Source organism: Ochotona princeps, chromosome 5, assembly GCF_030435755.1.
Source record: "Ochotona princeps isolate mOchPri1 chromosome 5, mOchPri1.hap1, whole genome shotgun sequence".
NCBI lineage: Eukaryota > Metazoa > Chordata > Mammalia > Lagomorpha > Ochotonidae > Ochotona > Ochotona princeps.
Genome location: NC_080836.1, coordinates 9,090,440 through 9,116,692, shown reverse-complemented (window position 1 = coordinate 9,116,692; position 26,253 = coordinate 9,090,440). Strand labels below are relative to the sequence as shown.

At 46.1% G+C, this 26,253-nt stretch overlaps 1 protein-coding gene across 2 annotated transcripts in view; it reads left to right on the top strand.

Moving 5' to 3' along the window:
- The window catches only part of SAP130 (Sin3A associated protein 130), a 77,122-nt gene that overhangs the window by 47,472 nt on the left and 3,397 nt on the right, over window positions 1-26,253 (top strand). Inside the window, exons 15-18 of one of the 2 annotated variants that reach the window (XM_004589324.4) lie at window positions 1,613-1,717; window positions 13,125-13,483; window positions 21,318-21,566; window positions 21,700-21,825. In XM_004589324.4, the coding sequence (XP_004589381.2) occupies window positions 1,613-1,717; window positions 13,125-13,483; window positions 21,318-21,566; window positions 21,700-21,825 (839 nt within the window). The remainder of the gene's footprint in view (window positions 1-1,612; window positions 1,718-13,124; window positions 13,484-21,317; window positions 21,567-21,699; window positions 21,826-26,253) is intronic. The other variant, XM_004589326.4, reaches the window with a different exon arrangement.

Here is a 26,253-nt window from a genome sequence, read left to right as displayed (position 1 = left end):
TGTACCCTACCACCCAACTTCAGTGATCCATTTATGACCAATTTTGCTTTACCTGTATATGCCAGCCAGCTACCTATGTACCTCTTATATAAATATATATTAAATATATGACATATGCATATATTTAAACTTACTGAGAGGCAGAGAGAAAGACAAAGAGGCAGTGAGAGTGCACATTAGTGAGCATGCCAGCAAGGAGCCAGAAACTCAATCTAGGTGTTGTCTGTGGGTGATAGGGACCTTCCTACTTGGGCCTTGTCACCTGCTGCCTCCCAGGGTCTGTGTTGTTAGGACACTGGAGTGAGGAGTCCGAGCCAGGTGTCAGACCCGGACTCCAGTACGGGACACAGCTCAATGTCTCAGCATCATAGCTACTTGGCTCAGTGCCCATCTGTACCAAGTTTTCTTGAAGCAAATCTTAGACATCATACCATCTTGTTCATGTGTTGACATGTGTCTGTTGAGATATCCACACTATTGGGAAAGAAAAAGAAACAGCATCATCATAGATGTTTGAATTTTCTGTAATGGTGTTAGTTATCCTGACTTAAGATTTCTGTGATAATTACTTCTTGGCGTTTTGTCTAAGATCAAGTAAAGATTTCTATAATAGCTTTCTTCTGTTACTGGAATCTCTAGCTTCAAGTGTGTTCTTTTATTTATTTATTTATTTAATTCATTTGTTGTAGCTGAAAGTCAGAATACAGAGAGAGGGCTAGACTGAAATCTCCTCTATGTGCTGGCTGACTTTTCCAAATAAACTTAAAGGTCAGAACTTGGCCAGTCCAAAGCTTGCAGCCAGAAGCTTCTTTTGTGTCTCCCTTGTGGGTGCAGGGGCCCAAGGCCTTGGGACATCCTCTGATATTTTCCCGGGCCATCAAGCAGGGATACTGGATTGGAAATGAGGCAGCCAGGATCCAAACTGGCACCCATTTGGGATGCCAGTGCCACAGGTGGAGTCTTAGCCTACTATGTCTCCATGCCAACCCACTTAGTTTAGCTATCTTTTACCAGGCAATAGCTATTACCTGATAGTCATCTTTTTTGAGATAGCGGCTCTGATGATCAATTCCTACATCCCATAGTAATTGGGCCTTTTGCAGTGTATTCTTATTCTGGCTGTTTCTCTCAAACCCACTTTTATCTGACATTTGTTCCACCACTGAACTCAGACTAAACATGTCAAGATCCCTTATGACCTGGTGTCTAATCTCAGTGGCTCTCAGAGCCTCTTGGGACCTCTACCGCATGACCTGGCTGGTGGGTAACTTTTTTCGCTTGGCTGGCTTCCAGAGCTTCCTGGGGTCTGCATAGAGCTCTGTGCATAACAATGATTGTGGACTGTCAGTGTGGGCTTCGTTTTAGTAATATATGATGGCCCTGGGAGGTGTGGCATACTGAGAGGGTCGCACAGTCCTTACTCCCTGGAGGGAGTCTGGCAGGAAGTGGGCAGGCCTGGGGAAGGGACCAACGAGCTGTTTTTAAGTGGACTTTCACTCAGAGTAGTGCTTTTGTCCTGCCGTGGCTCTGCCTGGCAAACAGGAGCCTAGTGCTGACCCTTGAATGCCCTCCCTCAGACTGCTGTTTTCTGGATTTGTCTCATCTTTTTCAGAATGGCAGTTCGGAAAACCCTCATTCCTCCTCAGCCTCCTGAAGTGGCTAGTCCTCGAGTGGAGAGCTCCATGCGGAGTACATCCGGGTCACCTAGGCCTGCAGGGTGAGCACACCAATGTTCTTACCACTCCTGCTTCCAGTGACACGTCACTTCTGAGGCCATTTCTTTCATGTGCAACTTTTCACGTTATATGAACATGTTTTTTAGCCACCCCAACCCCCATTATCAGAGCACACTGATACCTACTGCTTAAAAGTCTCATGTATTTAAATGAAATATTTAGAGTACTTAGCACAGTACCTACTACAGAATAAACACCTGTTTTATTACAGCTATCAAAGATGGTATTATGACATGAAGTGAAAATAATAGAAATTATAAAAATATTTAAAACATAAAGTCAAAATCAGTGTTCTGTTCCCCAGTAATCCTGTCAGTTCCATTTCCCAGAACTATTTGGGTTGGTTACATGTTTTTAGTTTGTTTATTTCATAACAAAGTCATTATGTCTGAATGTTCATTACAGAGAATGTAGAGGATCAAGGCAGAGAGATTGGTTACATTTTTAGTAAGTCTCTCCACTCCTTTTTCTGTATACACATGTAGATAGGCTGGTAGATTCTTTAAAAACATTGAAAACAGGGTCTTGCCAGTTAGGTGGTTTTGCATCTTGAACTTGTTACTTGCTGATATCAGTAATAATTTATAATTTAAAATATTTAAATCTGCTTCTTCATAAAGCTTGTACAAGAAAGTTCAGATCTGCTTTATGCTGGATTTTAGGATCCACAGTATCAACTCCACTTAAGCATAGAGAAGTAATATATGAGGAAAAGAAGCAGTATAAACTGAGTGATTGTGGAGTAAATGCCCTTTGCAGGCATTTGGGAAATGAATTGACATGGGAACTCTCTCAAATACAACATTCAAAAGAAAAGATGGTTGAATTATTATTTATTCAGTGCACTATAAGCTAAAGCATTAAAAACAGAGTAGTTGAAATAGTATCTTCTGTATAGTAATTTAGTAATAGTATTATGGCCAGTTGTTTCTCTTTTGTTTTCTTCATTTGTTTGACAGAGGCAAAGACAGTGAAAGATCTTTGGTTTGCTGGTGTGTTTCCCAGATAGCCACAATACCCAAAGCTGGAGCAGTCCAAAATCAGGAGCCAGGAACTCCCTGTTGGTTCTTGACGTGTATGTAGCAGCCTGAGGCCTTGGCCCATCCTCAGCCTTCTCAGACACATTAGCAGAAAGCTGCATCAGAAGCAGGGTAGGCCCGGCACAGTGGGCTAGTGGCTAAAGTCCTCGCCTTGACCACACCGGGATCCCATATGGTTCTAATCCCGGCAGCTCCACTTCCCATCCAGCTTCCTGCTTGTGGCCTGGGAAAGCAGTCGAGGACGGCCCAAAGCCTTGGGACCGTGCACCCGCGTGGGAGACCAGGAAGAGACTCCTGGCTCCTGGCTTCAGATTGGCACAGCACCAGCCATTGTGGTCACTTGGGGAGTGACTCATTGGATGGAAGATCTTCCTCTCTGTCTCTCCTCCTCTCTGTCTATCTTACTTCCCGATAAAAATAAATCAGTCTTAAAAAAAAAAAAATAAAAAGCAGCAGGTAGTCAGCACTGGAACTGGTGCTCTGCTGTGGGCTGCCAGTGCTGTAAGCAGCAGTTTTGACCTGTGCCCCCAGCATTGAATCGTTACCTCTTAATCCTTGGCAGATTGCCCTACTGCCTCCTTAGATGAGACCCATTTTCAACATTTTACCTTTACGGTGTTCAGTGTTGTGTCACTGTGAAGGTTATTGCTAGCTGATGGGAACATCTTCACTGAATTTTAACAAAACTACTTGTTTTCACTACTGCTTAGCCTGTGGCTGCAGCTTTCATAGCATCATCATTGTGCTGACAGCTTCTCCAGCCTGGCTTCTGAAGTGATGAATTAACATTGGCTTTTCTTCATTTTTCTTGTAATTAGTTTTGTTATAGGGTGGCAGCTTAACAGCTTGTGTTGAATAAAGGATTTTATTTTGTAATAAAATTATTACTGTCTTCAAAATAGAGGAAGGCACTGCATTTCACCATAAATGGCTTCTGATTCCTAAATGCAGTTTATAACATGACATTATAGACATGTTGATTTCTTTTTTGTGTTTTTTGGACTTATCATTATGATCTATACCATAGCTTTAACAAGCTGAGGTGTTGTCATTCTTTTTCTTTGCTGTCTAACCATGTGCAGTTTTGAAAAACAAAGTTAATTATTTGGAAGACACATACGCATAGATAGAACATGTCTTATCTACTGATTTCACCTCGCCAAATGCCAGGTCAAAGCCATGAACCAAAAACTCATTTCAGGTCTCCCATGTCGGTGGCAAGAGTGCATTTATTTACTCTTCCCAGAGTCCGCCTTGTTAGGAAGCTGGGATCAGGAACATTGAACCCAGGTGTTCCTTCCTATATGCCAGTGCCAAATCATATCTGACTTTATTTCAACAGTATTCACTTTTTTTTTGGGGGGGGGGGGGGGGATTTTCCTCTTCATTGACAAGCTCTCTTACCCACTCTTCTACTTTGCCAGAACTTCAAATGGGCTTATTATTGGGAAGCCAGAGTAAACACAGGGCCTTGCTTTGTTATCTTTGGGAGTTGTGGTTCTGGTGTGCATTATGACCAACAGTTGGAAGACATGGAAAGGAATGACATGATAAGTTACTGCTCATGAGTGTTAGTTTCTCTGCTCACTTATTAGTTTCGTCATTCCTTATTTGGGAACTGTAGAGCTGGCAGCCAGGTTTGTAAATAGTTGTTAAACTGTGTTGTTTCAGGAATAGTGACAAGATACAAGTTTGTACTTTGGACATACACTAGTTAAATTATATTGCATGTTTTAGGAGGCAGAGTGACCAAGAGGAAGACACAGAAATAGATGCATCCCTCAGCTCACTGCTCATTTGGCCACAACGGCCAGAGCTAGGTCAGGATCCAGGAACTGCATACTGGCATCCTAGTCTCCCATGGGGGTAGCAGGGATGGAACGTCCTTATGTTGTTGTGGTCGTGGTGGTGGTTTAAGTAATAATTCATTTTATTCTTGATGATGTTTACATAGTTGGGAAAGATATGTGCCCATGTGGACCATCGATTAGGCTGGGGAGTGTTGAGCGATGAGGGTAAGTGGGTGAGACAATTGCTTTCAGTCTGCTTTTTGCTTCCTGTATCTGGGGGAAGTTGGGGAGAGAAGGGGAGAGGGCTGCATCAGTACTCAGGAATGAGAGACAGCTACCCCATGTCATCCCAGGATTCCCGATGTGGAGCATGTTCTGAGGGTACTCCTAAGTGGTTTCAGTAGTTCTGAGATGCTCTTGATTTCATTGCTTCAAGGTTGAAGAAATCTTTCCAAGGTCTATTTCTCAACATAGTCCACCATAGAGTCTTGATTCGCCCAGATGCTTATTGTCACAGCTTGACTGGAAGAGCTGTCCAGTTTGTTCTGCTCTCCATGGTACTAGACATCTGTAGACCCCAGTGAACTGGTTGTCTTGTTCCCACACCAATCCCAGATCTCCCCAGTGTGCCTGAGGGTGCTAGGCCCTTACCCAGCATATCCTGCCACCCAGTATCAGCCTTTTTGTGTGTGCTGGTGGATGTTGTAGTTCGGCCCACCCCACACCCAATTCTTGGGCATGCATGTGGGTACTATGGACCAACTAGCCTGTTTCCAACCCCAGTATCCATTGAGTGTTGGTGAGTTCCATGGTCTGCCTAACTCAGCCCATCACCACCCCCGCCGTTGAGGAAACCAGCAGATGACAACAACCTCGCCTGGCTTGACCTACACCCCGTGCTGACTCTTGCTCATGCTAGTGTGTGCTGTGGACTGGCTCAACCCACCCTGTCACCAGACCCAGGCCACACAATACTATTGAGTGCTACGTCCATGCCTGGCCTGGTTCACCCCCATTCCCAGCTACCATGTTCCCCAGCAGTGGCTGTGGAACAGCAAAGAAGTTCCCCTACCAGGCCCTTTCCTAGTCCTGAATCTTACGTGCACTGATGGATGCTGTGCCAGCAGGTGCTAAAGATTGGTCTAGCCTGGCCTCATCCCAACCCCAACTCCCATGAGTGCTAGATGAGTTCTGTGGTCCTTCCTGGCTCAGCCTGTCACCAACCCCAGTTCACCATGCAAACCAACAGGTGCTATAGTCCCACAGGGGTGAACCCAGAAGTCTTGTATGGAATCTGCTCCCAGATCCTGTTCTCTCTTGTTCTGGGAGTGCTGTGTCCAGGCATGCCCCCAAGCCCCAGCTTTTGCATGCGCCAGAGGGCAACAAGTATTGCTGCTGAGCTCAGCCCAAGTCTCCCACATGACTCTGTGCCTTGGCCTGACCCAGACATGTTGTCCAGTTTTTCCCCTCTAAACCACTCTGTCTCAGTTCTCTTGCCTGTGAGTGCAGTGGTCCAGTCTGTAGAAACCCACAGAAATTACTCCTTTCCTTTCAGACATGCCCTCAGGTGCTCCCACTCCCAGTATGTCCCCAGACCTCCTTTCCTTTGGCAGTCTGCAAAATGACCCTCCACCTGCCTGGGGCGTAGCGGGAGTTGGTGTGTGTGTCCTGGCCTGACATTCCCCGCCTTCCCCACATGTATCATAGACTGCTGTGCTAACACATTGGTATAGTTAACACAGCTTTGGCATTAACCAGGCCCAGAATGTCCACCAACTATTGGCTCCTTTTCTCCCAGCAATGTAACACTTGCCTAGATACAAGGCAACCCTGGCAATTACCTACAGCTGGGGGTAACTTTTTGTTTTTAATAACAAAGTAATGTATAAGCTTCCTTTTACAGTGCTAGAGAAAAATACATAGCTGCTGGAGGTGAAGGGCATACATGAGTGTAAGTCTGTCCCTTTGAGCAGCAGCAGGTGCACAAGCTGGGAAGAGAACAGAGCTATTTGTAGAATCTCTGACAGTTCCTGTGGATCCGAGGGGTTGTGGAAGCAGAGCCTCACATGCATATCCACACTGACCTTAGTTGCAGCTGTTGGTCTGTTTCTGTGGTGCTTGAAAGAAAGCATTTGGTCTGTGAAAATATAGCTGGACAGCAGAGTCTCCACACTCCCCCATCCAATTAAAGGGAATCCCATATTGATGCTGCTTTTATGGTTAGCCCGCTTCATTCACTGATAAGTAATAAAAACACTGCTTTGAGGTTGACTAAACTGTAAATGCCTGAAGAGAACAACAAAAAATACAATGTTCACAGAGTACACTCAGCAGAAACAAAAGTTGATCTGGACAGATAAAATTTATAAAAAATAATTCGGGCCTGGTACAGTGGCTCAGGGGCTGATCCTCGTTTGCATGCATCAGGGTCACATATGGATGCTGGTTTGCTGCACTTGGCATCCAGCTCCCTGCTTGTTTCCTGGAAGAGCAGTGAAGGAAAACTTAAAACCTTGGGACCCTACACACTCTTGTGAGAAACCCGGAAGAGGTTCCTGGCTTCGGATTGGCTCAGTTCCAGCTATTGTGACCTTTTGGGAAGTAAACCAGGAAATGGTAAATCGTTTTGTCTCTTTCCAGTAAAAATAAATTAATTTTAAAAATAAGAAGAATTTCAGAGAGACAGAAAAACTGGTGTCTGTTGAGTCACTTTCCCAGTGGCTCAGCTGGGCTAAGCCAGTTCAAGAGCCTGGCTCTCCTTGCGGATCTCCCACATAGGTGCAGAGTCCCAGGTACCTCAGGCCATCTACTCCTATTTTCTCAGCACATTAGCAGAAAGCTGAATTAGAAGCAGAGCAGCTGGGAGTTGAAGCCAGCTTGCATGTGGGGTGCCAGCATCACAGACACAACTTGCTGCACTACAGTGCTTCTTGCACTTCATAGCCAGATTCTAAAATACTGTTTTTAAGCTGCAGAAAGTAGTTAAGCATAAGAAAAAAACATGCAGAGCACACTAAATGTAGGCCCCAGATCCTTATAATTGAGGGGAAACAAAACTCCAACATGAACATGGGAGAGAACGTTTTGCTTGGTTGGAGCCAAGAACACCGTAGACCTCCAAGCTGGAAGACAGGTGTGACATCATTTCTTCTTCACCGCGATCAGCATCCCTGGCTAACACCTTGTTCTTGGACTTCGGGCTCCAGAACTGTAAGACAAAGTTTTCTCTGGAGCCCTTACTGCGAAGGCCTTGTACAGTGACCTGTCAAAATGAAACCTTGGCAGATGGAATCCACACAGCAGTGTGTACTGCATGTCGAGACAACTGCTCCAACTAAAGGAATCAGGGAGGTTGGAATACGCGCTGTGCTGAACCTGCAGTGATAACACTATGCGGTTACGTTAACAGGAACTTGAACCACTCACGAGCGCTGACCAGCAAGGTCATTCTCCAAGTTAAGTAGTGTTTAGATTTGAAGTTTCCATTTGGTTTTTCTGTTTTTGTTCCTCTTCATGTGAGTTTATAATTGGTTATTGATGTACCAATTCCTACATCAGTCATGTCTTATTCAAGTCAGTTTCCCCAGTTATCGCTAGGAGTGGTTGTCTATTTGGAGCTAGACATTTTAAGGCTCACAGTGCTCCGGGTTTGCAGACAGGCTGTGTTTTCATAGGCCTCCCTGCAGACTTCCCTGGCTGTGCTTGTGGAAGGAGCAGCCTGGCCCCCCAACAGCCCGGCTCCCCATCTGGCCTCTGTGATGCTGTTGAGGAATGGGTTTCAGGGAGGACACTGAGGTGCAGCTCATTCCAGCCTGGCCAGGGAAAACAGAGGTGCTCCACAGCCCTTGACAGACGGTGAGCATGGGCCCCAGGTGATTCTGGGTAGTTCCTCTGGAATAAAAGTATTGGCTAAAGGCATTTTGTTATGCTAAGCTACATTTTCCTTTGTTCCTCGGTGTTCCCAGTTGCCCACTTCTCCAGCACACAGTAAAGAACACACAAACAATTAGAAAACCCAGGGGTCACCTTGCCCTGGGTGTGTCTTCTCTCCAGCTTTCAGCGGCCAGTGTGCAATGCTCCTGGCTGCTGCCTTCCCTAGTGGAGGAAATAGAGGGACAGTATGTCCGTTCCATCTTCCAGGAATAAGCACTGCCTTCACTCCTTGGGACGCTTTTAGATTGGAGAGCATTGTGTCTCAGAAGTGCTGAGGTCCTTACTCTGTGTTCCATATTTTGTTGTTAACTCTGGGAATCCTATCTATCTTCTTTCCAGATGAAAAAAGTTAAGCCTTTTCATTTTAAATTTTGTAATGAAATCTGTAAATGGAGAAAATAGTGCAAAAAAGGTTTAAAATAGTGCCGACCTATTCAGTTTATCAGTTTTTGTATTTTGTCATGTCTTAAGACACTGTGTTTACTTTCTTTTACATTTTGGCCGCTTATTCATGATGGATCTCAGTGTGCTTGATCTTCCAAGGAGCTATTGAATGTGTAGATTGATGTTCTACATCAGATTCGTAGTTTTCACCTGCTGTTTCTCCAGGTGTGCTTTCTGCCCCTTTGCTTAGCTCACATTATGCAGATATTGGTGTTCTCATGGCACTCTGGGCCACTCACCGTCACTTTGTTTCCTTTCTGTTTTTCACTGTGTCTCCCTCAACCCTGATTATTTTTTATGTCTCCTACGCAAGGGTGCACTTGCCCCTGTTGTATTTCTTTTCCTCTCAGCATCTAGATTTTTGAACTCTACAATTTCTATTTGTTCCCTCTTACAATTTCTGTCTCTTTATTGAGAGTCTGAACTTCATGAGACGTGATGTTCTTGCTATTCTTTGCTTGCACTTGGTCTCCCGTCGTTCTTTTGAACATATTTAGAACAACTAATTTAAATTGTTTTTCTAGTATTTGCACTCTTTTCAGCGACAGGTTGATAAATTGCTTTTCTTCCCTGTGTATAATAGACCGTTATTTCTTGTTTCTTAACCCATCTTGTAATGCTTTGTTGAAAATTGTGCATTTCACACAATGTATGACATCTCTGAATATCAGGTTCTCCTCGTCAGCATTTGTTCTTGTTTCTCGAAGATGTAGTTGTTTGAGCAGCTGCTGAACTCTACCTTCTCTCTCTGTCTTGTGTGGCCACTCAGTTCTCTCCTGGGAGAGCTTGCTAGTCAGCTCCTCGTGACTGAACAGAGTGCCTCGGATGCCTGTGGCCAGCCAATCTCCTTGGGTTTGCTGAGAATTCTGTGTGTGTGCCTTAAGGTGCCCCTTCAGGGCTATGCCGGGCAGTTTGCAGCTCTGCTCCACCTGCTTCCTGTCCACCCAGAACCTCAACATCACTGCATGGTGAAAGCGTGGGGTCTCTCCTTTCCGCCCTGGCTGGGTGCCCAGTCCCACACCTATGTGTTACTTCCTCAATTGTCAGAAACACAGCAGAATTTTTAATGCCCCTGTGGGTTTTTCCTTGAAACTTTTTGGACAGCCTGCTGTTGTCCATGACTGCGACCACTCCCTCCCACAGCTGTAGTTAATCAGTTGCCTCTAATTTTAACAGAAAAAGGTGTTTGCACTAAGTATATTCTGAGTTGGCTCAAATAAAAGCAGACTTCTGGGTTAATCTCCCAGGACCTGGCCAGGCCAGTGCCGTAATGAAGCCTAAAGGTCGCCAACCTGCCTGGCGTCTGTCAGCCTGCTGGTCCTGCCTGTGAGTGTAGACTTGCTGTGCAAGCTCCTATGGAGCTGGAGGTGTGGAAATACCAGTTTGCTGTTCTTACCTAGGTTCAGCTTGGTTTTCTTGGTAATCTTGCCAAGTTAATTTCCAGAGTTCTGAAGAAGCCTGTGCTCTCGCTGTCTTGCTAATGTCTTGTGCTAATGTCTGATTGTTTTGTCTGATTCCAGAAGAATCTTTACCTTAGCCACTTTGTATTCTTTAAACATTTATTTTGAAAGTATTTAAAGCTTGCAGGCACAATACAGGATTCCCATGCACCCTTTGTCAGGCTTTCTCCAATGATTACATCTCACATAACCCAAGTACATTTTCAAAATAAAGACTGGGACTGGGTTGGAGTATGTAGGTTAAACTGCCGCCTGAGACACTGCCATCCCATCTGTGCCGGTCTTCCAGTCCAGCTAATGTGCCTGGAAAAGCAGCAGAAGATGGCCCCAGTGCTTGGGACCCCTATGACCCATATGGGAGATCCAGCTCTTCCTGGCCTTGGCCTGGCCCATACCCAGCCCTCGTGACCATCTGGGGAGTGTGCCAGCCAGTGAAGATGTTCTATGTCTCAGCCTCTCTCAGTCATTTGCTATTCAGATAATGTCTTCTTCAAAAGTGAGAGGCTACACTTTGGTTCATCTCTTGACTGAATCACCAGCTCTATTGGAATGTCGCCAATTTTTAGGTATTTCTTTTGGGGGAAGGAGAGGTATGTATAGTACTTGGAAATTTTACCCCATGTATAAATAAAGAGCTATTTCACTGTCACGAAGACACTCCATTGTTTATAAACTACACCCTCTCCCAGGCCAAGCCTTTGCCACTTAGCCAAGTCTTCATCACTATGATCTTTGACATCTGAGAGCTTGATTCAAGCGGGATCACATATACAGATCATTTATAAGGAAGATGTATATTTGACACATAGTAACCCAGTGATACTAGCTTATTTCAGCTTAGCCTGGTTGGGTTTTTGTGTGTGTGCATTTTTTCTTCTGTAATTTTTTTTTTAAAGTTAGCTTTGTGCTTTTTCACCATGGGTCAGTAATTTGTTCTTTTTTGGTTGAAGTTTTCCTATAATGATAGCAACATTTATTCATTTGCTTTTTGAACATGGGAGTTGTTTCTAGCTTGAGGTTACACAAGATACCTTGCCGTGAATGTTCATGTATATAGTTTTCTTGGTAGACTTTAACATTTTCCTTTCTGTAGGACAAAAGTCCTGCAAGTGGAATTTCTGGGTTGTTCTGTTCATTCGATGTGTGTGTGCACATGCACACTCTCGTGCACACATGTGCCATAGGAAATGGCCAAGCCGTACTCCAGAGTGGCTGTAACATTTTGAATTCCCATTGGCAACATATCTTCCTCTGCTCCATCATAGCTTTCCTAAATTTATTACTGCTAGGAGGGAGGGAGGGAGAAAAGGAGTGTGTGTGTGTGTGTGTGTGTGTTTAGTCGCTTGGAATTGTAATGTTCTTAAATGTTTACTAAAAATATTAGTAGATATATAGTTATATATCAGATTTTACATTTCCCAAATTGTTGAAGTTGATGAGTCCTGTGTGCTTGTTGGTCGTCTGGACATCCCTTAAAGTAAAATGTCTGTTGATGTCACATATTTTAGTCATTTTCTGATCAGATTATGTGCTTGCTTTACTGTTAAGTTTACAAAGATCTACATATAATCTGTTTCTTTGTCTTGTGTGTTTCTGGTTTTGTCAAGTATTCCAGTCATTTTTCATTATACAGTTCAACAGTGATAACTGCTTATCTTTTTGTAGTTGCCTGATTTCACCTAGTACAGTGTTATCAACTTTGTTCTTCTCATGGTTTTTTTCAAATACCTCCTTACAATCTATACCTCATTATTTTGGTTTTAAAGATTTAATAGAGATTTATTTCATAGAGTTAAAAGACACAGAGAATCTTCCACGCTTATTCAACTCCCAAATGGAGGTGATGATGGCAGGAGTACAGCCAACCTCAAGCTAGAAGCTGGGAACTTCTTTCTGGGCCTCCAGTGTGGGTGCAAGGCCCAGGCACTTGGGTCATTCACAGCTGCTTCTCCAGGGCATTAGGGAGTTGGATCAGAAGCCGATCAGCTGGTACTCAGACTGGTGCCTATATAGCATGCCAGCATCACAGGAGACAGCTTAACCCACAATGCTGCCCCAAAGTTCAAGTTTTTAACTTTCATAAAGCCCATTGTATCTTTTTTTTTAATGGAGTGTACCTTTGGTGTTATTTCTAAAAACTTCACCTAATCCTAGATTTTCTTTGTATTATAAACATCTGATAGTCTTCTTTTACATTTAGATCTGTGATCCTTCTGAGTATACTTTCATCTGGTATGAGCTTTAGGTTTGATGTTCTTTTCTTTGCCAGTGGGAGCCTTCACACCTTCACAGTTGTAGTATAAGTAGATGAGCAGTACCATCTCTTTAACAGAAATTTTTAATGTTCAAAACAATTTGCATTGACTATCCTCTCATTTTTTATCCTCTTAAAAATAAATATATATATTGCTACAAAAGCAATCTAACAATCCAAGCAGTTTGTTCATATTAGTTATTACAGATACCATTTGAAGGCCCTCATATGTATGGATTTTAATTGTTTTTGTTCCAAAAGTGATCTTTTAATTCCATGTTTCATTAAGTTTCCTAAGTGCTCTCATACATAGGGTATTTTAGAAACTTGAATTCCCTTTAAAAGCTACCTTAAGTTAAACCTGAAAGAAGACAGAGTCACTCAGGCTGTATGTTATAGGAAAACACCCATCCTGAGGTAGTACAGGTTAATGCATTTTCTCCCTCTGTTTTGCTGTTGTGTTTCAGTGCCAAACCTAAGTCCGAAATCCACGTGTCTATGACCACGCCAGTCACGGTGTCCGTGGAGACTGTATCCAGTCAGAATAATGATCAGCCCACCATTGCCGTCCCACCCACCGCCCAGCAGCCTCCACCAACCATTCCAGCCATGATTGCAGCAGCCAGCCCCCCTTCCCAGCCAGCTGTTGCCCTCTCAACCATTCCTGGAGCGGTCCCCCTCCCTCCACCCATCACTACCATTGCAGCTGCGCCACCTCCCTCGGCTGCCGGGGGTGGCAGTCTCTCTTCTGTGTTGGGCCCCACGGTACCTGAGATCAAAGTGAAAGAAGAAGTGGAACCCATGGATATCATGAGGCCAGTTTCTGGTAAGTTCACTCACAGAACTCAGTTCATTGCCCCTGCTTCTGCAGGGTTGAAGTGCTTGCGAGGACACTAGCCTCGAAGGCCATTCCTTGATATACACTGAAAATGTTGCATTTCTTTACTTTTTAACAAATGGAAGAAACTCAAGCCATTTTACTATCCTTTGTTAACTCATTTCTAAATGAAGTCATGGAAGAAATTCATATTTTTGAATGGCTCTCTTCCAGTAAAGCTTCCTTCAACTCCTTGAGAAACTATTACCAGGGTCCAAAGAAAATCACATGTGAATAATGTTCATTAGCTTATTCCCAGGAGATGGAAGAGATCTCTGTAACTCCACCTTTCAAGTAAAATAATAAATATTAAATCAGTAGTTTGTAAAAGCCTGAGTGTGCATGAGTGAGTGCAGTCACCTAGGGAAGAAGCACTGATGCCGACACAAGTGCCTGTAGACTGAGCCCAGGACACTGCGGCATTAGGGCGGGCTGGGGGGCCTGCATCAAGAGACCCTCCGAGGGGCAGGCTGAGCCCACGGTGTGTGTATCCTGTAAGCAGACGGGGAGGGGAGTGCACAGCCAGATCTCCTGCTGTTGAGAGATGGTGGACTGAGCAGTGATGCCTCAGTTAGCCCCACAGAGGTCCAGAAAGCCTGAGAAGCGCAGTTTTCATGTATGAGAGGGCTGAAGCCCTACTGGGAGCAAGTTCATCTGGAGGAAAAATAGGCAGAGTATACAGGCCACACTTGAGGAGTTTGTTACATGGGTGTGGATAAAGTAAGCAGTAAGTTAGGTCAGTGCTGTCAACGGGAACTTTTTAATAGTATAAACAACAGTATGTTAGTGGGAATTATCCCATAGAGAGGCCGCTGGCACAGGAAACTCATTGAATGTTCCTGGAACAGCAGCTGCTCAGGTGAGAGCAGGTGTGGCCAATGTGCACCCCAGGATAGCACAGTGGGCATAGAGGGTCACAGTGCAGGTGGCAGAGGCAGTGGTGTGCTTTTCTTTTAGGGACCTGTTTTTTCAGGTGCTTAACTTTTCAATGGAAGGGCCTGGCGCCATAGCATAACAGTTAAAGTCCCTGCCTTGAATGTGCTAGGATCCCATATGGGCGCCAGTTCTAATCCCAGTGGCCCTGCTTCCCGTTCAGCTCCCTGCCTGTGGCCTGGGAAAGCAGTCAAGCACAGCCCAAAGCCTTGGGACCCTGCACTCATGTGGGAGACATGGAAGAAGCTCCTGCCTCCTGGCTTTGTATTGGCTCAGCTCTAGCTGCTGTGGGCACTTGAGGGGTGAACCATCAGACGGAAGATCTTCCTCTCCGTCTCTCCTGCTCTCTGTATCTCTGCCTTTCCAATTAAAAAAATAATAATAAATAAATAAAATAACTTTTCAGTAGAAGATGAAAGCCAGGCCATCCTCTGAAAACATGGATGACAGAGTCTGTGTTGAAAGTTGAAGGGAAGATACAGTGTAACAATCCTCTGGGGAGGAGATGGACTTGGCACACACACATGCACACAGTGTGGATAGCCAGCATCGCCTTGTGTTGTTTCAGCCACATTGAGTTACATACACGCAGACTAATGGGTGCTTTGGATGAGAACATGTGTGCCTTTGCATAGGGAGTACAAGGAACCAAGAATGGGGGTAAGGAAGGAATGAAATGATTGTAGAATATTTTTTTGGAAGACTTTTTTTAATGTATTTGAAAAACAGAGAGAAATAGAGAAAGAGAGATTTCCCATTCTCTGGTCCCCCCCCCCCCCCCCGCACCAGTAACCCTAGTGTCTGGGGCTGGGCCATGGAGTCAAACTCCATCTGGATCCCAAGTGTCAGGGTCCCAAGGACGAGGGCCATCAGTCCCTGCTTTCTCTGGCATATTAGCAGGAAACTGAATCTGGGGACTGTCGTGGAATGGAAATAAGAGTTACAGTGAACTTTTTACGGAGATTTATTTTTACTTGAAAGTTGAAATTACAGAGTGAGAGAGAGGAAGAGACTGAGACAGAGATCTTCCATCTGCTGGTTCACTCCCCAGAAAGCCTCTGAGCAGAGCTGGGCTGATCTGAAGCTCTGAAGCTCTGAAGCTGGGCACCTGGAGCTGCTGCTGCTTTTTTAAGTTTTATTTATTTTTCATTTGAAAGGCAGAATTACAGAGAGAGAAGGAGAGAAGATGGTGAGGTGTTCTATCTGCTGGTTCGTGCCCCACGGGACTGCAGTGGCCAGAGTAGGGTTGATCTGAGGCTGTGAGCCAAGAGCTTCTTTACAGTTGACACAGGGTCCAAGCACTTCAGCTGGAAGATTAGCATGCTTGCCATGGCACCAGCCCTGATTGCTCATCATTCTAAGTCCAAAGGAAATAGTAATGATTTTGAAGTGTTCAGAAGTCCACCAAAAAACTACACATGCGTAGCTTTGAATGTAATGGTAGAGAAAAGACAGAGACATGTATTCTGAGGTATTCATAGATTTCCTGGGTTGCACAATTACAGTGATTTAAGATTTTTCTTTCATTTCACTTAATTTCCAAGTTTTCCTTAAGGCATACATAGTGTTTACTGAATAAAATAGATTGGATCTCAGGGAATAGGTGTTTGACCTCGTAGCTAACATACCAGTTAGGGTAATCCTGTCCCACATCCAAGTACCTGGGTTTGATTTCCCAGCTCCACCTCCCGACTCCAGATTCCTGCTGTTGCAGATCTTTGGAGGCAGTGGTGATGACTCAAGTGATTGGTTTCTGCCAGTCCTCTGCTCATGGCTGGAAAAAGCAGTGGAAGATGGTCAAAATGTTTGTGCACTTGCCACATGCAAGGAAGACCTGGATGAAGTACCTGGCCTCTAGCTTTGGCTTGGCCCTTTACTGGCTATTGTGGTCACTTGGGGAGTGAACCAGCAGATCTGAGACCTCTCTCTTTGTCTCTCCCTCTCTCTATGGCTCTGACTTTACAATAAATAAAACTAGTTTTAAAATGTTCATAGGAAAATGGAATTGAAAGGTTAATTTATTTTGGTGTAGGCATCTTTTGTAATCCTTATGTAATTTTTCATAATTTGCATTTTCCATGACGTTTCTGAAATCTGATCACTTTATGTGTGTTGTGTGCACATACACTCATGTTAAGTAATTGTGACACCAAGTGGCTGGCATTCTGGTGTAACAGGCAACGACTTCACTTGGAATGCTGGCATCCCGTGTGGACACTGGTTCTAGTCCCGGCTGCTCCACTTCTGATCCATCTGCCTGCTAATATGTTGAGGAAAACAGCTCAAGGTGGCCCAAGTATTTGGGTCCCTTGTCCCATGTGGGACACAGGATGAAGCTCTTGGCTCCTGGCTTCAGCCTGACCAAGCCCTGGCCACTGCAGCCATTTGAGGAGTGAACCAGAAGATGGAAGACTTTTCTTTCTCTCTCAGTCTCTTTCCCTACCCTCTCTTTCTCTGTAACTCTGCCTTTCAAACAAGTAAGATAAAACTTTTTTAAAAAGTGTGAAGATAGTATGGGGGCAGCTTATAGTCAAGTACAGTAGACAGGATCTCAAGTGCTGATAAGGATCAAGAGGACAGCAAGCCATGTAAGTGGAAAAAGAAAGGGCATCCTGTGTGCTACAGAAGTAGCTGTTTCTCAGGGCCAACTGGCTGCTGTAAAAAGAGGTTACAGGGGGCTCGGCAGCGTGGCCTAGTGGCTAAGGTCCTCGCCTTGATCCCATAAGGCCGCTGGTTCTGATCCCGGCAGCTCCACTTCCTCTCTGTCTCTCCTCCTCTCAGTATATCTGACTTTGTAATAAAAATAAAAATAAATCTTTAAAAAAAGAGGTTACAGGTCAGTGTCAATTCTCAGGAATCCAGATTTCTAGATTTTTTTTTTAAGATTTATTATTATTGGAAAGCCGGATATACGGAGAGGAGGAGAGACAGAGAGGAAGATCTTCCATCCGATGTTTCACTCCCCAAGTGAGCCACAACGGGCCGGTGCACGCCGATCCAAAGCCAGGAGCCAGGAACCTCTTCCGGGTCTCCCACTCGGGTGCAGGGTCCCAAAGCTTTGGACCGTCCTTGCCTGCTTTCCCAGGCCACAAGCAGGGAGCTGGATGGGAAGTGGAGCTGCCGGGATTAGAACTGGCACCCATATGGGATCCCAGGGCGTTCAAGGAGAGGACTTTAGCCACTAGGCCACGCCACCGGGCCCAGATCTCTAGATTTTAATGGGAAAATGTTGATATGCTGTGAAAATGGGTATGTTTTAAAACTGCAACACTGCTTGTTAAACATCAGAGATGTTACAGGTCAGATAGAGCTTTGGGCTGTGAATTTGGACTTCTGCTGAAACCTCTGGTTCCTACATGGATAAATTCATTTACAGCACTTCCCAACATATTGAACATCAGGGCACATTTAAAACTAGAACAGCCTAAAGGGAGCCAAAGGGGGACCTCATGCTTGCCCCTTTCAGCTACCCAGGGGGTGAAAACTGAACATCTTGGGCAACTTTGGAACCCCTTGCAGCCCAGTTGTACCACCCGCTGTGACTGGACACACTGGGCAGTAGAAAGTATGGAATAGTGTCTGGAGGAGTTGAGATGAACATCAGCTTTGTTGGGTGGGAGTATTGGGAACATGGATGAGGGAGAGGGCCAGAATATGGTGGGAAGTAGGAAAGATGGCTGGCTATTGCTGGAGCCCCGGTGCCAGGCCTTGAAGACCAGGTGTGTAAAGGTCTTCATATTCCTGGGACTGGCACAGAGGCCGACATAGAAATTGCCCTTAAAAAGTTAATTGAGGGCCCAGCGCCATGGCCTAGCAGCTAAAGTCCTTGCCTTGAAAGTGCCAGGATTCCATATGGGCGCCAGTTCTAATCCCGGCAGCTCCGCTTCCCATCCAGCTCCCTGCTTGTGGCCTGGGAAAGCAGGCAAGGACGGCCCAATGCTTTGGAACCCTGCACCCGAGTGGGAGACCCAGAAGAGGTTCCTGGTTCCTGGCTTTGGAAAGGCATAGCACCGGCTGTTGCGGCTCACTTGGGGAGTGAAACATCGGACGGAAGATCTTCCTCTCTGTCTCTCCTCCTCTCTGCATATCTGACTTTGTAATAAAAATAAATAAATCTAAAAAAAAATAGTTAATTGAGTGGGTCAGTGCTGTGGTGTGTCAGGTTAGACCTCATCTGGGTGCTGGTTTGAGTCTCAGCTGCTCTATTTCTAATCTAGCTCTCTGATAATGGCCTGGGAAAGCAATGGAAGATGACTCAAGTGATTGGGCCCCTGCCACCCTCATGGGAGACCCAGAAGAAGCTCCTGGTTCCTGACCGCAGACTGCTCGAGCTCCGGCCATTGTGGCCACTGGGAGTGAACCAGCAGAGAGATTAAAGTGTTTCAGATTTCTTTTGAGTGATATTCAAGCAAAGTTTAAACACTCTTGGATTCAGATCCTAGAACCAAATATAATCCTGTTGACCTCTTTCTGCCAATGGGATTAGACTATGTCTTTAGATGATAAGAAACTGCCTTGTATTTTACCAATTTATCAGTGAGATATCAAAGAATGAGCTAATAAAAATCCCAGTAGTAAGGGGAAAAGAGATTTAACTTTAAATAACTTCTAAATGTGGATAATTCAGGAACTTAAAATTCTAGCCAGCATATCTCTAATTTGGAGTTTTTATTTCCAACTATATGTGACAAATTCACCTGGGATGTTTCTTTTTCTTTCTTCTTAATTTTGAATTTTATGGTACAATTTTGTAGTCTGAGATTCTCCCCTCAAAGCCTGGAGCTTCTTGGAAAGACATTTATACAGAGAGAAGGAGAGACAAAGATCTTTCATCTGCTGTTTTACTTCCCAAGTGGCTGCAGAATCTGAAACTGAGCCAATCCGAAGCCAGGAGCTTCTTCTGGGTCTCCTACATGGGTGCAGGGTTCCATCCTCTACTGGTTTTCCAAGCCATAAACAGAACTGAAAGGGAAGTGGAACAGTTGGGGACACAAACCAGGGCCCATATGGGATGTTGAAGCTGCAGTCAGGATTAGCCAGTTGAGCTATTGCACTGGCCCCGATACAGTAAAGTTTTAACATGCTTTTTGGTTCCTGAATTTGTGGTACATTTAGACTCCAGCGAACATTGACTTCCTTAGTGTGCATGCATTCGTCTGGATGTAGTGTGCAGTTCGCAAGGGCTACTCAAAAGCCAGACTGCCTCTGGAAGCACCTACCTCCACCACCTCGTCCTCTCAAAGCCTGTGAATTAGGAGGTGATAATAATGCCTGCTTAGCTTATTTGAGATTCTGAGTTATTAAATTATCTGCTGGGGATTTGTGGCTTAAACATGAAGTTTTATTATGTCCTTGTAGCGAGTGTAAGGCAGGCCATTCAGAGATGCTCAGGTTCCTTCCCTCACCATCCCTAGGGGTAGACCCTCAGGGTAGCTCAGCCATCACCTCAGAGTTCTCCAGTCACAGAAAGGAGACCAGTGGAAGGTCACACCTTCCTGTTAAGGGGACTTCCTACCAGCCCAAAAGATGGTTTTCACCTCTTATGTCTTATATGACGATGCTGGTAACAGAGCCTAAGCAATACTTTCTTTTTTTTTTTTTTAAAGATTTATTCATTTTATTACAGCCAGATATACAGAGAGGAGGAGAGACAGAGAGGAAGATCTTCCATCCGATGATTCACTCCCCAAGTGAACCGCAACGGGCCGATGTGCGCCGATCCAAAGCCAGGAACCAGGAATCTCTTCCAGGTCTACCACGCGGGTGCAGGGTCCCAATGCATTGGGCCGTCCTCAACTGCTTTCCCAGGCCACAAGCAGGGAGCTGGATGGGAAGTGAAGCTGCCGGGATTAGAACCGGCGCCCATATGGGATCCTGGCGCTTTCAAGGCAAGGACTTTAGCCGCTGGGCCACGCCGCCGGACCCAGCAATACTTTCTTTGAGCTGAATTGTGCTGTGCTCATGTCAAACTGAAAGTCCGTAAAACAGAGATAAGGGGGCCCAGCACAAGGCCTAATGGCTAAATCCTTTCCTTGCTTCTGCCGGGTACCCCTATGGGCATTGGTTCAAATCCCAGCTGCTCCACTTCCCATCCAGCTCCCTGCTTGTGGCCTGGGAAAGCAGTCAAGGATAGTCCAAAACCTTGGGATCCTGCACCCGCATGGGAGACCAGAAGAAGCTCCTGGCTCCTGGCTTAGGGTAGACCCAGCTCCAGCCATTGTGGCCACCTGGGGAGTGAACCTGCAGATGAAAGATCTTTCTCTCTGTCTCTCCTCTCTGTAAATCTGCCTTTGCAATAAAAATAAATATTTCAGTGAAAATGTTGGGAAGCAGTCGACAGGTTTGTATCACTTAATTTGCTTATCACAGTCCCAGCCACTTGAGAGAATGCAGTCGGTGTTAGCTCCCTGTACTGGTTTTTAATCACTGTCATTTCTAGAAAGTACAGTGGGGCCCGGCGGTGTGGCCTAGTGGCTGAAGTCCTCATCTTGAAGGCCCCGGGATCCCATATGGGCGCCGGTTCTGGTCCCGGCAGCTCCACTTCCCATCCAGCTCCCTGCTTGTGGCCTGGGAAAGCAGTTGAGGATGGCCCAAGGCTTTGGGACCCTGCACCCGCGTGGGAGACCCGGAAGAGGTTCCAGGTTCCTGGCTTCAGATCGGCGTGCACCGGCCCGTTGCGGCTCACTTGGGGAGTGAAACATCGGATGGAAGATCTTCGTCTCTGTCTCTCCTCCTCTCTGTATATCCAGCTTTAAAATTAAAAAAAAAGAAAGAAAGAAAGAAAGAAAGTACAATGGAGTTTTCCAGTTCTCAGGTTCTCATAACGTGTACTCTGCATTTCCTCCGGCAGCAGTTCCCCCACTGGCTCCCAACACTGTGTCGCCGTCCCTCGCGTTGCTGGCCAACAACCTGTCCATGCCTGCCAGTGACCTGCCACCTGGTGCCTCTCCAAGAAAGAAGCCACGGAAGCAGCAGCATGTGATCTCAACCGAAGAAGGAGACATGATGGAAACCAACAGCACTGACGACGAGAAGTCCACTGCCAAGAGCCTCTTGGTGAAGGCCGAGAAGCGCAAGTCTCCTCCCAAGGAGTATATCGGTAACGGACCCTCGGCCAGCCGCTAGCCCCTGCACTCCCTCGCACGCAGGAGGCCCTCGTGGAGGGCAGTGAGCTGTGCCTCTTGTTGAATGGTCAGTGAGCTATTAAGTGTCATATTCTGTCTTTCCAACAGATGAGGAAGGGGTGAGGTATGTCCCAGTGCGGCCCAGACCTCCCATTACTTTGCTTCGCCACTACCGGAACCCCTGGAAAGCTGCTTATCACCACTTTCAGAGGTACAGTGACGTCCGGGTCAAAGGTCAGTTTCCCCAGGGTCACCTGGTATTAATGTTTTTGGCATCAAATCTTTAAAAATTCATTTTATTTTTTATGCTTACGTAGTTGAGAGGGATGTATGCCTATAGGACCACCAATTTGGGTAGGGCACCAAACCTCTTAAACCTCTTAAACTTGAGTTGAACTACTTTGCCTGTGTTTTGAAATACTATTCATAAAAATAAATGAAGCCAGAGTATTTTAAAAATAACTCACAGGAATGAAAAATAGAGAAATAAGACAAAATACAAAAAAAAAGAAAAAAACAATGTAATCATGATAAATTGTCAGCAATGATGTTAATAGTTGCTTAGATGCAAATGGTCTAAACATTACCAATTAAAAACAAATTGATGTGGAGGGGGAGAGGCCTGGACAGGTGTTGTGGTATAGTGGGTTAAGCCTCCACCTCCAGTGTAGTCATCCCACGTGAGTGCTCGTTCACATCCTGTCTACCCTGCTTCCAGTTCAGCTCCCTGGGAATGCAGTGAGGGACAGCCTGAGTGCTTTGACCCCTGCCACCCATCTAGCACACCCAGATGGAGTTCCTGACTCTAGGATCCACCCTGACCTAGCCCCAACCTTGGTGGCCATCTCGGGAGTGAACCAGCAGATGGAATATCTCTGGCCATCTCTTTTCTCTGTCTCTCTGCCTCTCAAGTGAATAAATCAATAAATCTTCAAAAAACAAAAAGCAGATTGACAGAGTAAACAAAAAAATGCAGTCCAACTATATAATATCTGCAGTGGCTTACGTGGACAGTAAAGGGATAGGAAAATATGTACAAGGGTTATTTTAAAAGAGCACGAGCATCTTTATGTTAATGTCAGGTAAAATAGATTTCAGGCCTCATCATGGTAGCCTAGTGGCTAAAGTCCTTGCCTTACTCGCACCGGGATCCCTCATGGGCACCAGTTCATGTCCCGGTGGTGCTATTTCCCATCCAGCTCCCTACTTGTGACCTGGGAAAGCAGTCCAGGACGGCCCGGGGCCTTGGGACCCTGCACCCGCATGGGAGACCTGGAAGAAGCTCTGTCTGGCTCCTTCCTGGCTTCGGATCAGCTCAGCTCCAGCCACTTGGGGAATGAATTACTGGACATGTCTCTCCTCTTCTCTGTATATCTGACTTTCCAATAAAAATAAATAAATCTTTAAAAAAAAATAGTTTCCAGAAAGCGCAAGTTTATGGAAGATAAAGTTAAGAGCAGATACAAGGGTGATTGAAGATAAAATAACAGCAAAACTGGAAAACTAGCTCTTTGGAAAGAAATTCAGATAGAGATTACACAGATTGTTACTGTAGGTAATGCAACAGGCTGTGTAGCCCTCAGACACACTGGAGTTTTCTTCCGGGGATACAGCATGGACAGGCGGAGATGACTTCACAGGTGCTGGCAGGTAGCACTGCAGCCAGCTGCTGAGGCCAGTACCAGCAGGGCCAGGCCCTGTTAACTAACCAAGGGCCCTTGCGGCATGAGGCCTGGCGCCCGCTCCGTGTACTCCTTTCAGAAACCCAGAACCATAACCCTGTCCTGAGCAGGTGTAGGGGAGTCATGCCCAGGGGCAGCACACACAGTAGTGTGCCGTCAGCCTCGGAATCGTCAGGGTGTTGGAAACAAGAGGAGGCCAGGCAATGGCACAGCCAAGACGAATCTCAAGCAAGCGATGAGAAATAACTGGATTCCTGGGACAGAAAGGAAAATCCCACAGCAGCAGTCATTGTAGAAATGCCAGTTAGGATACACTGAGATCACCCAGAAATGCCCCTGAGAATGGCTGAAGTAGGAAGTAGTGACCATTGTGAATGCCGGTGAGGAAGTGGGACAGCTGGACGGCTCTTCCATTGCCTAAGCACTCCAAATTCACCCCGCTGCTGCTGAGAAGTCAGCTGCTAATGGCATCGTGGCTTCCTTGTACAGGAAGCGTGTTTTAAAGTGTAGAGTGTTCTTGGCTTTTGTGTGTTTCTTAAATTCGAGGGAAAACTCCTGTCTGCTCACTGACTCCACAGTGCCTGCAGTGATGGCTTGGGGCTGGGACTAAGCCAAGCTATGGCTGGGAACAGGGAACTCAGGCTCTCCCAAGGGCCCCTAGGACAGCTGCCCTCCAGGGTGCACGTTAGCGGGAAGCTGGACATTCAGCCATGGGCTTCCAGGTGGGATCTGAACTGTTGTTCAGGCACGTGCCTCTGAAGAGTTGTTTTTCTTTTCCTCTTTGTCACTGTCTTGATGTGAGGCCTTTTTTCACTGCAGTGTATTGTGGTTTTGTTTGCATCTGTCCAGCTTGAGAGCCCTTGACTTCCTGAGTGTGTAGATGACTTGTATTGTTTTGTGAACTATTCCCTCTGCTTTCTGTCTCTTGCTGGTGTCCCCATCATGTGTGGCATGGTCCTTCCTGGCCCTGAGGCTCTACTAGTTGTCTTTGCTCTCCACTTCCTGGCCTATGTTGTCTCAAGTCTCTCTTGAAGTGTGTCAGTCCTTTGTTGTGCCACTTCAGTCCTGCTGCTGAGCCCTTCTGGGGGTCGGGGCTTTGTCCTTTCCGTCTGTCGGTGTCATACCTGTTCATCCTACCTTCCCTTTCCTCCACAAGTATGCATCACACTTGGTTATTTCTTCCTTGGTTAGATAATTTTTCATTAGAAGCAGGACAGTTTAGATTATGTATTGAAGCAGTTCTCAGTACTAATCTCTGATCTCCCACTTTTTTTTTTTTTTTTAAGATGTGTTTTTTTAAAAAGCATAGAGACGGAGAGGGAGAAAGAGAGGTTTTCCATCCGCTGGTTCACTCTCCAGATGGCTGCGACAGCCAGGAATGAATCAGGCCAGCCCCGAGTCCAGAGCTTTTTCTGGATCTCCCAGTTGGGTACAGGAGTCTAGCAGAGAGCTGAATCACAAATGAACCAGCTGGGACTCAAGCCAGCCCCCATGTGGGCTGCCAGCAACACAGGCCGCAGCTTTAACCATTATGGCACAGCACTGGAAGAAAGTCCCATCCTCCTTGCCTTTGGACTTGAGATTGTTATTCCTTATTTGTGTAGTGACCGGTTGGGTTAATTTAGTGCTGACTGGCCCAGCCTGCACATGCCCACATCACCCTGAGGGGACAAGGACTGGAGTAGGACTCCTTCCATTCCTGCCCTCGCCTCACTAGTTCGTTGCTGGCTGTTTGCTCTGCTGTCTTCAATAGTGCCCCGAAGCATAAATCCCCCTAAAGACCCAGTCCAGTCAGACTTGTTCTTTGAGCAGAGTAGTGGCTCGCAGGCCAGAGTTGCCTGTGTGCTCTCTCCTCAGAAGGCCTCCTAACAGCCGTCCTGTGGAGTCTGCTGTGCACTGCCAGGCTGGGCCTGTCTCCGTTCCACCCGCTATCCATCTTCCCCAGCTCCTTCACCATGGCCCCCGCTCATTGCTGGGTGCACCTCTAGGCTTGAATTTGCCATTGGATTGTGCAGAACTTGGAAGCGATCCTTGTACTAGCCTGCTGCTGCCCAGGGGGGCTTTGGACCAGGGATTAGGGGCTGGGGTGGGGACAGGGCAGGCTTCTCTGAGTGAAGAGGAAGGTGGGAGGGAGCAAGTAGGACCCTCTTCTAGGTGAGCCAGGAGAGGTATCCTGGGTCCCAGGTACAGTGTCCGTTTTCCAGGTGGACCTCAGGATACCTGTGGTAGAATGAGGACCACTGCATCCTGTGCTTCTAAAGGAGATAGCCTGCGTGGAGGCCCCACCAGGCCAGTATGGAGCCTGCGTCCAGCTGAGCTGGGCCGGGAGGGGAGAGGAGGGGTGGGAAGCAGTAGCAGTTTGGGTTTCCATGCTAAACCCCTTTTCTCATTGCATTTTCAGTCCTTGGTTCTTGCATGTTTTTCATTTGTCATTGTCCTGGCGGCCCTTGTAGAGATTGGTGTGGTATTGCTGTCTTCGGGTTGCCCCTGGCTCACAGGGTTCGTGCACCGTCAGTGTTCTGGCATGCCCCCATTGGTCAGCTCACACATGTCAGGGAGCTACCTGGCAAACAGTTTGACAAGTTAGTGTTTATCTCACAAAATGAAAAACTCTTCATGCAATCATGTAGCAACTTGCTTTGTGATAACGGAGAACAGGAGCCACTCACACAGGGGCTGTGTGGATCCCACTGCAGCAACACTCAGCGTCTCTCTGGATTGTCTGTTCTGGCTTCTCCCAGCAGTGGGCTTTCTCCATGTGCCATGGTAACCGTTGGCATTTTAGGAGCTGTCAATAGTTTTCAAAGCAGCTGGGCTGTTAGCTGCCAGCAGGTCTCAAGGCTTCCTTGACACTTTAGCGTTGTCCTCTTCCTGATGGGTCACACTGGCACCTTGGTGTGGTTGTGGTTGTAGCTTGCATTTCCCTGACTCCCTTGATGTTATGTTTCACATGCTTATTGGCCGTATGCATGTTTTTAGA